Source organism: Apodemus sylvaticus, chromosome 1, assembly GCF_947179515.1.
Source record: "Apodemus sylvaticus chromosome 1, mApoSyl1.1, whole genome shotgun sequence".
Taxonomy (NCBI): domain Eukaryota; kingdom Metazoa; phylum Chordata; class Mammalia; order Rodentia; family Muridae; genus Apodemus; species Apodemus sylvaticus.
The window spans coordinates 78,166,766-78,181,824 of NC_067472.1; the positions used below are offsets into that span (position 1 = coordinate 78,166,766).

General features: G+C 52.5%; 2 protein-coding genes across 3 annotated transcripts in view; both read left to right on the forward strand.

Moving 5' to 3' along the window:
• Septin1 (septin 1) overlaps positions 1 to 15,059 on the forward strand; it is a 502,205-nt gene that overhangs the window by 99,842 nt on the left and 387,304 nt on the right. The window lies entirely within an intron of this gene.
• On the forward strand, positions 4,529 to 12,752 carry Znf629 (zinc finger protein 629). Its single transcript, XM_052198018.1, has 3 exons — positions 4,529 to 4,699; positions 6,971 to 7,077; positions 7,212 to 12,752. Exons 2-3 carry the CDS (start codon positions 7,005 to 7,007, stop codon positions 9,743 to 9,745), a joined length of 2,607 nt encoding a protein of 868 aa, XP_052053978.1. The 5' UTR covers positions 4,529 to 4,699; positions 6,971 to 7,004; the 3' UTR covers positions 9,746 to 12,752.

A 15,059-nucleotide genomic window follows, 5' to 3' on the forward strand; every position in this document is an offset into this window, starting at 1 on the left:
TTTCAGTCTAATTGCATTGTGTGCCAGTGGCTTTCTTTTTTCTATTTTTATTTATTTATTTTTATTTATTTTGTTTTTTCGAGACAGGGTTTCTCTGTATAGGCCTGGCTGCCCTGGAACGCACTCTGTAGACCAGGCTGGCCTCAAACTCAGAAATCCACGTGCCTCTGCCTCCCAAGTGCTGGGATTAAAGGCGTGCACCATCACTGGCTCCAGTGGCTTTCTTATCAGGAGGTCGGCAGCATGCTGTTGGGGAGGTCCACGAAGCCACTGTGCCAACACCAGAAAGAACACCAACACACGGTAAGTAGTCAACAAGTGTAACTGCGGCCAGGCATAGTGGCATGTGCCTTTAATTTCAGCACTTGGGAGGAAGAGGCAGGTGGGTGGGTCCCTGTGACTTTTGAGGTCAGTCTGGTCTCCATAGTTCAAGGCCAGCCAGAGCTACCAAATAGGATACTATTTCAAAAGCAATAAACAAAACCTAAGGCACCTTCTCACATCCCTCCCATTTCTTACTCTGAACTTGGGGGACCCAGGTGAAAGTATGGAAGAAACCTCAGGTTAACCAGGCAGGGAAGGGCAGCATTCACCTACCACTCAGCTTAGGGCCATGTGTGACAAGTGAGCCTAGTGAACGTATTGTGACTGTCAGCCATGCTCACTCCTGTGACTCCCTGTGTTTCCCTCCTCCCTCCCCTAAACCTGTGCAGCCTAGGGGGTCCCCTCCCTTCCCCCTGCTTTCAGCCATAAAGCCCCTGCTTTGTCCTCTTGGATCTCTTTGATCTCTTGCTCCCTCTCTCCACCAATTGCCTTCCCTCCCCCCCACCCCCTCCTCTCCTCTCCTGACCCAGTTCAGTCTACTGGCCTATTTAATCTACTGCTTTCTCTCCCTGCTCTGGATTCTCCCAGATGCCTCTGGCAGTGCTCTGCCTCATATCTACAATAAAAACCTTCTTTCTCCTCAGCTATACCTTGGAAAGGGCATTTCCTCATTTTCATTCAGTTACAATCTTTGGGTTCTCCAATAAAATGGGGAATTCAGGTGTGAATCTTTTGAGATTGTCTTCCAGTATGGCCCAAAGTGGTCTCAAACTCCTAGACTCCAGTGACCTTCCTGCCTCAGCTCCCTGCTTTTGCTGAGACTACAGGTGCAAATACTACACCTGGCTTTCATGGACTGATTGTAGAATGTAGTAGCAATTAGCTCAGGTAAAACAGAAAGCAAACAAGCAGAACCTCGGCTGGCCTAATTAGCCTCTGCTCTGAACCTCCAGCTGCCCCACCCCGCCCCGGGGCTGGGCCCAGCTTTTGCACTCTGTTCAACAAATTGAGTACAGGTTACAGTTGTTTTGGGCCCCTGGGGAATGCAGCAGGGAACACAAAGAACACAAAAGACAAACACCAGATCAAGGAAAGACATATAGACATACATATTAGCATGTATGCAGAGCATCCTGTAAAAAGCGACAGCACGTTTAAGTTCTCCATCACAGGGTATGAGGAACAAAGATCTGGAGCCAAGGCCTGCAAAAGCCTGACTGTGTGGGAGGAGTTAAGGGAACTACCAGAAGCTGAGATAACCTAGAGATGCTCTCTGAAGGGAAAGTGTGTTAAGGGAGCTGGCCCAGGGAAGCCTGAAGCCACACCCTAACCCCAGACGCATAGAGAACTGTATCCCTTTGCAATTCTGATGCTAGGGCTGTACCAGCAGCCTTAGCTTTCCCATCATGGCCCTGGTCAGATAGTCCTTTCCAGGTTCATATGATTTCTTTGTATGTGGTACATACACATGTGTGTACATGTACTCAACACACCAACACACACACACAGTCTATTGTGAGTCTGGGGTCTTTCAGAGATTCACCAATCAATAAATTTATTTAATTTTTGTTTGTTTGGTTTTTGGATTTGTTTTTTTCAAGACAGGGTTTCTCTGTATAGCCCTAGCTGTCCTGGAACTCACTCTGTAGACCAGGCTGGCCTCGAACTCAGAAATCCGCCTGCCTCTGCCTCCCAGACTGCTGGAATTACAGGCGTGCGCCACCACCGCCCGGCTTAATTATTTATTTTTATGTATATGAGAATACTGTTGCTGACCTCAAACACACCAGAAGAGAGCATCTGATCCCATTACAGATGGTTGCAAGCTACTGTGTGGTTGCTGGGAATTGAACTCAGGATCTCTGGAAGAGCAGTCAGTGCTCTTAACTACTATCTCTCCAGCCTCCTAACTTTTTTTTTCTTTTTAAATAGGAAGCTTTATTAAAAATTACTGCCAGGACTATACCAGAAACCCAGAATGTTCTGCCTCTGGCCCAGATTTATTGTTAATACAGAGTTTATAAAGAAAAAAAACGCCGGGCGGTGGTGGCACACGCCTGTAATCCTAGCACTCTGGGAGGCAGAGGCAGGCGGATCTCTGAGTTCGAGGCCAGCCTGGTCTACAGAGTTCCAGGACAGCCAGGGCTACACAGAGAAACCCTGTCTCGAAAAAACCAAATCCAAAACAACCAAAAAAAAAAAAAAAAAAAAAAAAAAAAGGAAAAAGAAAAAAAAAGAACCCCCCCCCCACACACACACACAGTTACAGTTATAGCCTTTGGGACTCGGGGTTAGGGAGTTAACTCACATCCTGCCTTTGTGTACACAGTGTCTAACTCGAACAACAGATGTCCTGCAGGTGCCTCAGTTTTCTCCAGTGAGCAAGCAGTTTTGTTTTTTGTCTTTTTTTTTTTTCTAAAACAAAATTAGTGGTTAGTTCCCAGGACCTATGTCTTGCAAGGACAACAGAGGCAGATTCTTACTCTTAGCTCAACTGTTTAGGGAAGTCCTTATCTTGGGCAAGTTTGTTGCCAGAGTACATTTCACAAAGTAGCAGTTTACAAACTGAAGCAATTTTCTCATGGATTCCTTAAGTACACCAGTCTTTACATTTTGACTATGTTATTCACTATCACAAGTCAATATTTATTTGTGTTTTAACACAATGTAGCCTCACCGTGTAGCCTAGGTTGGGCTCCTCCCCATTAATTTATTTACTCACTTTACATCCAGATCGCTGCCCCCCTCCTCCCAGTGCTGCCCTTATCCCACTTCCCTTCTCCTCTGAGAGGGTGAAGCCTGCCCCCTGTATTCCTCACCCCAGGCACATCAAACAAGGCTAGGGGCATCCTCTCTCACCCAGGCCAGATGAGGCAGCCCCGTTAGAGGAACAGGATCCACAGGCTTGCAAAAGCTTTAGGGACAACCCCTGCTCCAGTTGTAGAGGACCCACACGAAGACCAAGCTACACACCTGCTACATATGCGGGGGAGGAGGGCTCTCCCAGCCGGTGTGTGTTCACCTAGGTTGGTCTTAATTCATAGTGATTCCCCTGTGTCAGCTCCAGAGTGCTAGGACACAGCTCTTCACTCACGCACTGGGCTTGGAACGTCTTTATTTATAGTTTGAAGCAAGTCCTATTGTGCATCCCAGGCTGATCTTGAAGTCCAACTCTTGATTCTCCTGCCTCAGCCTACTAATGGCTGAAGATTACAGGTAGTGCGCTTAGCTACTATGGAATTTTTTGAGGGTAGAATGTTCAATTGTTTGACTCTGGTGTCCTCACACCTGGGTTCGCTTAAAAATGTGGTCTTACATTTTACCCCACATCTCCTGTCTTGATTGCCTTGCCTGTAAAATGGGGATGATTCTGAGCCCTCTCTCAGGATTGTGGTGAGGAAAAAATGAGACAGAAGTTGGGAAAATCTGGGAACCCTGCAATGTTCCTTGTTTAGAAACGGTCTCACTAGGTAGCCCTGGCTAGCCTGGAGCTATGTGGGCCACGAATATTTTAAACCTTCTGGTCCTCCTGCCTCCGTCTCCCAAGCAATGGAATTACAGGAATTCACCACTTCTTCTGGCTTCCTAAGGTTTTGGAAGGCTTGCCCAGCAGTGACTTGTGCACCTTACCCCCGAGATGCTGGGAATAATGCTTGCCTCCCTTGACCAGGAATCCTATAGCGGCTTTTCTGCGGCCGGCCAGGATGCCAGTTTCTTTTTCCAAGGAGACCTGACCGGTGGGGGTGAGAGGTAGGTAAGAGGGTCATGCAGCGCAGGGTAGCTTTGCCTGGCCCATCAGCTTTTGGTCTTACTGCCGGGTCTGCCCACCCAACCTTTGCTTCCACCTCCTAGTCACCAACCTAGGCTCGCCAGCCCCAATTCAGGGTGAGTCCAAACAAAGGCGGGTCTCTGGGGACCCGCGGCGGCCGAATCTGAGATCAGCTTAACTGGGTGGCTGGCAGAGCCTTTGGAGAGAGAGTAAGGCCAGAAATCCGGAGACCTTCGCCGGCCTCTGAGCTCCCCCAAAAGCTGATCTTCCGCGATCCCACTAGACACAAGGAGAGGGGCGTCATCAGCCACCTCCTCGCTTCCATACCCACCCCCTCATTTTTTTCCCAGGTTGTGGGAGGTAAAGGGTTAAATCCCATAGAGCTGATGTTCTGACTCCAGGCTAGAGGGGCCCGGGAAGCTGGGGTCACTTCCTGCTCCGTCCCAGTCACCCTGAACTGGTCCCCGGGTCCTCAGCCTGGAATCACCCCTTGAGAAGGACCCTAGAGTTCCCGGCATCCAGCCCATCCCCCGAGGCAGGGCACTTAAGGGGTTAAGTCCCCTGGGGCTGGCCTCTGCCTTTCGGCTTTTCCCAGACCCCAGAGCCGTGAGTTGGGGCCGCCTGGGTTCCCGGGGTGGCCTGGAGGCCCGGGACAGCCGCCGGGGAACAATAGGGCCAAGGAGGCGGCTACGGGCGAGGGGCGCAGGCCGGGCCCGGGGCGGCGGGGGACGGCGGCCGGGGGATTGTGGGAACCGCGCGAGGGCCGCCGTGGGGGAGGGGAGGCGCGCGCGCCGGGAGAGCGAGTCCGGCCGGGGGCGGCGAGGCGGCCGCCGCTCTCCCGGAGCCGGGCAGCCTGGGCGTCCGCGGCGGGGAGGAAACGCCGGCGGCTCGGCTGGGTTTTGGGAGCCGGGAGCAGGGTGGGTGCTCCCGGCCGGAGGCGTTCAAGTCCAGGTCCGCCCGAGTGCGGGGGGCGGCGTCGAGGGCGGTCCCGCTGCCTCCTGGTCAGGGTCACCCTGGGCCGCGCGCACCTCCGCGGAAAGGCAGCCGCCTCCGGCCGTCCTTCCCGCCTCGGTCCTCTGGGGGTCGTCCGGGGCTGGAGGCTGGCGCTCTTGGGCCTGGGCCGGTTCTAATAGTAGTCGCCTCCCAGTCTTTGCTACTTCTTGCTCCTTTCCCTTCATGCTCTTGAGTTTTAAGTTTCTCAGTCCAAGTATCTAAGCTCCTACCTGTCCTCGCTCGGTCGGCTCAGCAGGGTAACCTTCTCCCCTCCAGGGGCCCCCATCTCCCCATAAGAACACTTAGAGATGGATAGCTGTGAAGGTTAACTTTTGTCTCTGCTGCAGTAGCAGTTGGTCAGCGGTCTGTCTCACACCCCAACAGCCTCCTGTGAGCTTTGTCCCTTTTGTCCCTGTGCTGCACAAAGTACTTATACACACTGTCACCCAAGGGGAGGCTATGCCAGGGATGCCGGTAGATGTGAGTGCCCTCCTGCAGGTTGCTCCTGTGGCCCTGTTTCTTCTCCCGGGAATCACCCCGGGATCTTGAGTGACAGCTACGACTCCTTTCCCTGGGGGCTCGCTCCGAGCTTTTCTGACATGGATTTGCAAACTGATTTACAAAGACACTGAACCTGATAGGCTTTCCAGGAGCAAGGGGTGTCCAGTTCAGTCAGTCAACCGGCAAGGTTTTTACTGGGCATGTCCTAGGCGTGCAATAAAGCCTCAACAAAAAGAATACGGCAGAAGGATGGGTCCCCAGGTGTGTCTGGGTGGCTTTGGGGACATTGGTACCTAGAGCTCAGAGACACAGCCTCTCAGACCTCCTCACTGGGTCCAACTTTTACAAGGGAAAAAGCCCGAGGGAACTGGGCTTCCCTGAACTTTTCTGGCTCCTCCTCAGGCTTCTGGGCTCTCCTCTCCTGCCCGGAGCCCACAAGTATGAGTCTCATGTGACTGTCAAGGTCACCCCATGCCACAGGGCAAGCCAAACACAGAACACTGAATTCGTGGTCTCAGTTTAGGTATTACTTCCCACCTTGGGGCCTTGGAGACATCTCCCCCAGTGTCCACTTACTAATCTGTAAAATGGACAAATGACTGCTGTGTCTCCCAAGGCAGTGAAAGAAGACACCTGGTTCTCTACACCTCCTTCCCTCCCGTCTTCCTTTCCCTTCCTTCTCTTCCTCCTTTATTTTGTTTGAGACAAGGTTTCGTGTAGCTGGGGGCTGACCTTGAACTTCTGATCCTTTGGTTTCTATCTCCTAACTATGCAGCCAAGTCAGGCCTCCCTTGCCCTTGCCCTAGTCTCCTGTAGGAGCCTCTGACTTCACACTCCCCTTCCCACCCATAGGTTGTCTTCTTTCTGTGCTTGGATCATGGCAAAGTGCCCCCCACTCTTTATGAGTAGCTGTCCCTTCAGGGAAACTTTTTTTTTAACCCCTTAAAAAGTGTCAGTCTCAGTTTTCTCTGGGGCTCATAAGGGAAAAGTTTATTGCTCTCAATTAGCAGTCCCATAAAGGGAGAAAATTGGAGTCTTAATGAGCCTCCTCTGATTTGCAAAATAACACATTTCCGGGCCTCTGGGCATCAGATGTGTGGGGTGAAAGCCTGCCTCCCATCTGAATGCTGGATGGCGCTCCAGCCTTCAGTGTAGGTACGGAGGGTTATGACTGATGAGTTTTTAATTGACTTTACATTCACTGAGTTGCTTCATTGCAATCTGTAAGATTTGCAGTATGTGGAACCAGGCCCTTGGGACTAAGGGGCTCCATGAGAAATGGTACCAGAGAACTGAGTGGCAGGTCCCCGAGAGTCACACAAGTGGTAGCACAACGAAAAGCACAAAACCAGGTCGCATTGTGTACCTGTCTCTCCCCACCAGAGACCCTGGAACCGTCACAGTCCGCAGCTCTGGGATGGAGCCTGAGACAGTTCTGTGGGGCCCAGATCTGCAGGGTCCTGAAGAAAGCCGGAGCAATGCTCACAGAGGTGAGGGGCACAAGGGACTGTGGCCCTGGCTCAGGGAGGGCCCCAGACGCTGGGCAGTCGCAGGGGAGGGAAGAGAGACCAGACCCCATGTTCTGAAAGGAGATTGGGGCTGGAGACTCCCTTTCTGTCTGTAGGTGCTGGAAGTGGGAACGAAGATGAGAGCCCTCAGCAGGAAAGTTCTGGGGAGGAGATCATCTTGGGAGATCCAGCTCAGAGTCCAGAATCCAAGGACCCATCAGAGATGCCCCTGGAGAGCCCCTCCCAGGATGCCTCAGCCCCTCAGGATTCCCCGATCCCACTGGGTTCTTCCAACTCCTTAGATCACCAGACCCCTATGGACCCATCAGCCCCTGAGGTAGCCCCTTCCCCATCTGAGTGGACCAAGGCCTGTGAGACCAACTGGCAGTGGGGAACCCTCACCACCTGGAACAGCACGCCTGTAGTCACTGCCAGTGAACCCAGCCTGCGGGACCTGGTGCAGGGACGCCCATCTGGGGCTGAGAAGCCATACATCTGCAACGAGTGTGGTAAGAGCTTTAGCCAGTGGTCCAAACTGCTGCGGCACCAGCGAATCCACACGGGCGAGCGGCCCAACACGTGCTCAGAGTGCGGGAAGAGCTTCACGCAGAGCTCGCACCTGGTGCAGCACCAGCGCACGCACACCGGCGAGAAGCCCTACAAGTGCCCGGACTGTGGCAAGTGCTTTAGCTGGAGCTCCAATCTAGTGCAGCACCAGCGCACACACACGGGCGAGAAGCCCTACAAGTGCACTGAGTGCGAGAAAGCCTTCACACAAAGCACAAACCTCATCAAGCACCAGCGGTCCCACACTGGTGAGAAGCCCTACAAGTGTGGCGAGTGCCGACGTGCTTTCTACCGCAGCTCGGACCTCATCCAGCACCAGGCCACACACACTGGTGAAAAGCCCTACAAGTGCCCAGAGTGCGGCAAGCGCTTTGGGCAGAATCACAACCTGCTCAAGCACCAGAAGATCCACGCGGGAGAGAAGCCCTATCGCTGCACTGAGTGCGGCAAGAGCTTCATCCAGAGCTCAGAGCTGACGCAGCACCAGCGCACGCACACCGGGGAGAAGCCCTATGAGTGCCTGGAGTGTGGCAAGAGTTTCGGCCACAGCTCCACGCTCATCAAGCACCAGCGGACGCACTTACGCGAGGACCCCTTCAAGTGCCCCGTCTGTGGCAAGACCTTCACACTGAGCGCCACGCTGCTGCGCCATCAGCGCACACACACGGGGGAGAGGCCCTACAAGTGCCCCGAGTGCGGCAAGAGCTTCAGTGTCAGCTCTAACCTCATCAACCACCAGCGCATCCACCGTGGGGAGAGGCCGTACATCTGCGCCGACTGCGGCAAAAGCTTCATCATGAGCTCCACCCTCATCCGCCACCAGCGGATTCACACTGGCGAGAAGCCCTATAAGTGCTCTGACTGTGGCAAGAGCTTCATCCGCAGCTCCCACCTCATCCAGCACCGCCGCACGCATACGGGTGAGAAGCCCTACAAGTGTCCAGAGTGCGGCAAGAGCTTCAGCCAGAGTTCCAACCTCATCACGCACGTCCGCACACACATGGACGAGAACCTCTTTGTGTGCTCTGACTGTGGCAAGGCCTTCCTGGAGGCCCAGGAGCTGGAGCAGCACCGCGTGATCCACGAGAGAGGCAAGACACCTGCCCGGAGAGCTCAGGGTGACAGCTTGCTAGGGCTTGGGGATCCTGCCCTGGTGACTCCGCCACCAGGAGCCAAACCCCACAAGTGTCTGGTCTGTGGAAAGGGCTTCAACGATGAAGGCATCTTCATGCAGCACCAGAGGATTCACATAGGAGAAAACCCCTACAAAAATGCAGATGGCCTCATAGCACACCCAGCCCCCAAGCCTCAACAGTTCCGCCCCTCCAGGCTCCCCTTTGGAGGCAATTCACACGCAGGTGCTTCGGAGAGCAGAGCTGACCCGGCAGGACAGCCCTTCAAAGTACCAGAGAGTCAGGAGGGCTTGGGCCAGAAGCTAGGCCAACCCTCTTCTAAGTGCTATGTTTGTTCCCACTGTGGAGAAAGCTTCCTTGATAGGGCTGTGCTCCTGCAACACCAGCTCAGTCACGGGAATGAAAAGCCCTTTCTCTTTCCTGAGTGTAGGATTGGCCGTGGGGAAGGGGCAGGACCCAGCCCCTTCCTAAGTGCAAAGCCCTTTAAATGCCCAGAATGCAAAAAAAGCTTTGGCCTCAGCTCTGAGCTGCTGCAGCACCAGAAAGTCCATGCAGGTGGAAAATCCAGGAAGAGCTCTGAGCTGGGGAAGAGCTCTTCAGTCTTGTTGGAGCATCTCAGGAGCCCTTTGGGAGCCAGACCCTACAGCTGCTCTGATTGTGGGGCCTCCTTCCTCGATCGACTAGCTCTTACACGACACCAGGAAACCCATACTCACGAAAGGGCCCCCACTCCTGAGGATCCCCCTTCAGAGTCAGCCACCTTGTCCACAAACCAGGAAGATGAGGGAGAGGCCTCTATTCCCCCAAAGAGCAGCAGCCACAGGGAAGAGGAAAGTCCCAAAACTGTTTTAGAGAAAAAGCCCTATCTGTGCCCCGAGTGTGGAGATGGCTTCACAGAAGTTTCAACCCTTCTCCTCCATAGGAGCTGTCACCCAGGTGTCTCCCTGTGAAGTAGGTCTGGTGGCCAGGGAGCACTCTCTCCTCACAAATTATGGGGTAAGGAGGCCAGCCCCATCAGATCATAGAGAAGTAGAGGGTCAAGAACCCTGGGAAGAGATAGAGAGTTTGCACCAGTGATGAGAAGCCCGAGAGGCCCTGGGTGAGAACCACTTATAAGCCGTAGAGAGAAACTCCTGGGTTATCAGCCCTATACATATGTAGGAAAAAAAAAAGCCCTTTAAGTCTGTAGCAGAGAAATCTTATAAAGCATAGTGGGTAAAAGCCCTATTAAATGTAGAGAGAGATTCTGACATGTCTCTAGACAACCCGTGAAACTGTATCAAACCCTTATCAGCATCTTCGGGTGGGGGAGGGATAGGGAACACGGCTCTACAGCTGAGCATGGACTTGTGAGGTGACCCTCAGATGACAGGAAACAGCCTTCCCAGTCAGTCTTCCCTCCTGGCCGCTGTGGCAGGAAAGTGCACAGAGGGAAGCCATACAGTACAGGAATGCTATAGAACTAGAAAAAGACGAACGATGGGGAGGGAATGACCAGGTGCTCCCAAACCCTCGGGTGAGAGAAGCTGAGGAAGTGCGGCTTGCTGCACTGGTTCTTTGGGGTACGAGGCCAATCTTAGGTGAACTGTATGTACTAGGGGAAGGAAGACTGGGGGCCCCTCATCAGTGAGATCTCCAAGGCGGAGAGGAACAAAGAGGACAAGCCATTTTAAAGCTGGAGTTTGGGGTGTATCAAACCCCTCAAGTGTAAGGATCCTGAAAAGATGCTGAGAGCCATCTCAGATCCTAGGGGAGGCTCCATTTGTCTGAAGGGAAGCAAGCCAGGGTGCAGACCACAGGTGGAAGCCTGTCAGTTTCTCCTCTGTCCCCGGGAGCTTGTTAAACTTCAAGTACAAGCACATCCCAGTTCGTGCTGTTTGCATTCTCCTCAGACGGGCAGGACCAGCCTTTCTCCAGCCCAGCTGGAAATGTCTACTCTGAGAGGCCTCTGGGGTTGCCAGGGGTCTGCCTCATTCTCAGGTCTCACAGGTTTTACCTGGAAGCTTAACTGCCACAAGTCTTACTGCAGTGGCAACCCGTTCCCTTGGATTCTGTCCTCAGTGGAGAGAGCCACTCGCTGCTAGTCAACTTCCAAAGAATAAATTCCTTCAGAGATTCAAGGCTTGTATGTGCTTGCCCTCTCTAGATGCCTACAAGTCCACAAGAGCCACTTGTGGGTGAGGAGGGACAGCGAGACAACAGTATAGACAGCTTTGATTTACCAGCACATGACTTAACCCTCAGCCTTCTGTGAGAATTTGGTGTAAGGCCGCCGGCAGGACGAGCCAGGCTGCACATGGCGGATGTCCTGGCACAGCACAGACTAAACCAGAGTCCCTGAAGAGGCAATGGATACTTGCCCACCTTCTTCCTTCCCAGGACTTGGACGCCCCTGAGATGGGGTGGCCAAATTTTGGCTCCAAAAAGGGACCAGTTCCACCCGATCCCTTTGGCCTCTCTTTTAGCCAGAAACTTGTGAAGGGAAATGAAAGCATAAGAAATGCTCCCCCTGCCAGGCCCATCTCCTCCTCAGACACACCAGGCTGGACACCTCATTAATGCAGCCAAGCCTGCTCATGTGACTGGAGCTGTGATGGAGCAGAATCTCGCCATATAAAGCATTGAAGAAAAACTTTGGTGAGAGACATCTGTGACAAAGACCCTTACAGATGGGGGAGGGGGAGCTTGCCCTGTCTTTGGGTTGCAAAGGGAGTGTCCTGAGCCTGGTGCTGCCCTTAGTGACTCACTGTCCAAAGAAGCAAGATGGGGACTCCAAGTGATGTAGATGGCGCTTTAGCAATCCTGTGCCCAGAAGGGTGACCTGGATTCCTACAAAGCTGGGGAAGAGACCTCTAATTCCATTACCTAAAACTTCTAAAGGTAGAGACCCTTTATCTGTCCTGTCCCCAAAGGGATGACCCTCAAAATTTAAAGGACCAAAATCTAGAATACCGAGAGGGGAAAAAAATCCCAGGCCTCCTGGAGAGGGAGAAAAGGCAGACCTTAGACAATTACAGAGACAGCCTTGCTAAAGTCCTAAGTGCCAGGCAGGGGAGTGCCATGGAGACTAGGAGGAGCCTGTTTGTATATTGACAGGAATGTTGATAAAGGGGGTATCCCTAAAAAATGGAGTAGATCCTCTTCTAAATATAAGCTGGTTTGCCCCATTCTAAGATTGTAGCAGAAACTAGAGAGAAATCCTTTGTAAAACTAGGAACAGATTCCCTCAGACACAGGTCTGAACCTCTGTCATCTGAAGAGTGCTGGAGGGGAGGTGGTCAGTGTAGTCATGGCTGACTGCAGAATATGGAGGACTAAGATGGAACATTGGGATAGGATGCTCTCCTGTTCTGGAGACAGTGGGGCTCTACTCTCAACTCCAGTACTGAATGGACCTTGTAGATAGGTTCCTGGGCTTCCTACTAGGAAAGGGGACAGAGCAGAGACCTTGTGGTGAGGCCTGTTCTCTTGGCCAACACTCTTTCACACCAGCTATACCACAGGACGACCTAGCTGGCTCAGGAAAAGGTTCACCAGAATTCAGTCTGGAAGGTACAATGGAGTCAGCTCTGTGCTGGACCTCAAGCCCTCAGACGTGCCCTTGGGTAGGAGCCCGGCAACCATAGGCATGGAGTGCAAACATAGGAGGGGTGGGGCTGATCTGCACCTAAGGTGAGATTTAGAACTGATGCTGAATATAGATAGGAACTCGTAAAGGATCTTGGTATGAATCATGAACCGGGGTGAGGATTTCAAACCATCATGACTCCCTCACCTGTCTGAAGTGGGTGGACTCCCAGAAGCCTTTGCTTCCACAAAGGAAGCCCCACTCACCTCACTTGTCCCCATGGAGTGAAGGGAAGTCCTATTTTTGAGTGTTGTGTGTCAGTACCAGTGTTGTGTCACCTGTGGTCATGTTGAATAGTTGAAGAGAATAAAGGGAATAAGATTTCCTAAGTGTTTTTACTTTTTATCTACGTGTTCAACGAACAGCAAAGTTATTCACTCCCAGAACTAGGGCCCACGGGCCCCCAGAGCTAAGTACTGTTCCAAGTTTGCCCTTCCCCAGGGGCCCTATGCCTCCTGACCAGTGTTTGCTTATAGAAGGTTGGTAGATTTATGGAACTTTAAAATTCACACCTTGTGAAAACTGAAATCTGGTAAGCTGGCTGCTGCCTGATGGCCCTAGTCCTGGTTCTCTTGGGACAGCTTCGCACCTTCTCTGGCTACAGCCTCCCCTGTAACAGGAAGCTCCCGGGTCCTCATCCTCAAAGCTGGCAGCTACCTGTGTTCCCATGGATCCTGGGTCTATCTAGCTCAGCCTCTCCTCCAACCTCTCCTCTTTTGAGTGGTACCCTGGCTTGTCCCATGCCCAGGATAGCCCAAAGGTTCTTGCCGTGGGACAGGCTGGGGCTCTAGGAAGTGCAGCCATTTATCCAAGACCCACAAGTAAGTCATGATGGGAAGCTAGAGTGACCTGGAGGTCCTCAGGCAACCTCCACACTGGCCATGCCTTTTCCCCTTATGGTTGGGACCATGAGGAAGTCTTCATACCCGCCTGGCTTCAGCACTGTCTGTCTTCTGAGTCTGGTCATGGCCACTGAGTGGCTGCCTGGAACCAACAGTAGCCACAGCCTGTCTCTTAAGAACTCTTGCTGGCCAGGCGGTGGTGGCGCACGCCTGTAATCCCAGCAGAGGCAGAAGCAGGCAGATTTCTGAGTTCAAGGCCAGCCTGGTCTACAGAGTGAGTTCCAGGACAGCCAGGGCTACACAGAGAAACCCTGTCTCGAGAAAAACCAAATCCAAAATAAAAAAAAAACCAAACCCTCCCCCCCCCAAAAGAACTCTTGCTGAAGGCAGACCTTTTATTTTTTAATGTAAAAATAATATAATAATATGCATGGGTGTTTTACTTGCATGCGCCTGGGCATCATGTACATGCATCACCTGCAGAGGCCATAAAAGGGGGTCAGATCCCTTAGGACTGGAATTACAAATGGTTGTTGGCTGCCATTGCCTGCTGGGATTTGAACCCATGTCTCTGGAGGAGGAGTCAAGGCTCCTAAGGTTCCCCACCCCCACCCTGCCAGCCATTCCTCCGCCCTTCCTTGGACCTGTTGTGCCTCTATCCCAAATTCCAGAATAAGCTGTCATTCTTTCCCTCTCTGTTCAGATTATGGGTGGGTGTGGTGGGGAGGGTGAGTGGGTGTGGTGGGGAGGGTGACTTGCCTTTTCATGTCCCTGGGTCCCCAGCCCTGGGAACACTAAGGAACTCCAATGAGAGGGGGACCAGAGCAATACCTGATTTAAAGGCCAGAGGTCATGAGTGCTATAGTAGGCCATGAGTGCTGGATGACACTCGGAAGTAACTACAGAGGATGGGGGTCTCAAGAATAAGGGATCCTCAATGTAAAAATCAGGAGTGGGGCAGGACTAGAGGGTCCAACAGTTGGCGATTGGCTTAGAGCAGGCCAAACAAACTTCATAGGAGCTGCCTAAGACCATCGGAAGATATATACGTAACATTAACAAAATTACAGTTATGAAGTAACAAAATGTTATGGTTAGAGTCACCATAGCAGGAGGAACTGTATTAAAGGGTCGTAGCATTAGGAAGGTTGAGGACTACTTCCTCAGAGCACAGGGGATGGATGGAGTTGTAGCCACAGAGCACAGGCCAAAGCCTAAGGAGGGTTAGTGCTGTGGAGTGTGGCACATACCCTCAAGCAGTGGTTTTCAGGCCTGGAGCTTGGGAAAGAACTTCAGGTACAGCTCTCCTGCATCGTTGGTTCTGGATAGATCTCAGAGGAAGGCAAAGTACAAAGGAAGTCTGGTTGTGGTCGAAGGAAGAGACCAGAAGACAGTGCTCAGCAGTGACAGATCAGAAGACAGTAGCCACGAAGGCCTGGGCTATGTTCTCTCAGTCGTCCCCCCATCAGTGTTCTAAGGCAGTTGCCCTAGCTCCCGCGGAAACAGGATCATAGCTAACATGTTGAAACCACCTGCTCGGAGAGCCAGGCGAGGGTCCTGACTCACGATATCTGACTTGAGAGAAGAAAGTTTAAGTCTTTTAAAAACAGATCTGCATCAGTGTGGCAGACTGTTCTTTTCATGGCCCTGCCAAGACGGCAGTACTGCTCCAGGCACCGGGAGCCGGGGACTTTTAGCCCATTCAACTTGAGCTTAACTTGAGGAAAAGGTATGCTTTATGTTACTGTTAGGCGTTACTGCCCAACATGGAGCTTTGAGTACCCCCAACCCATC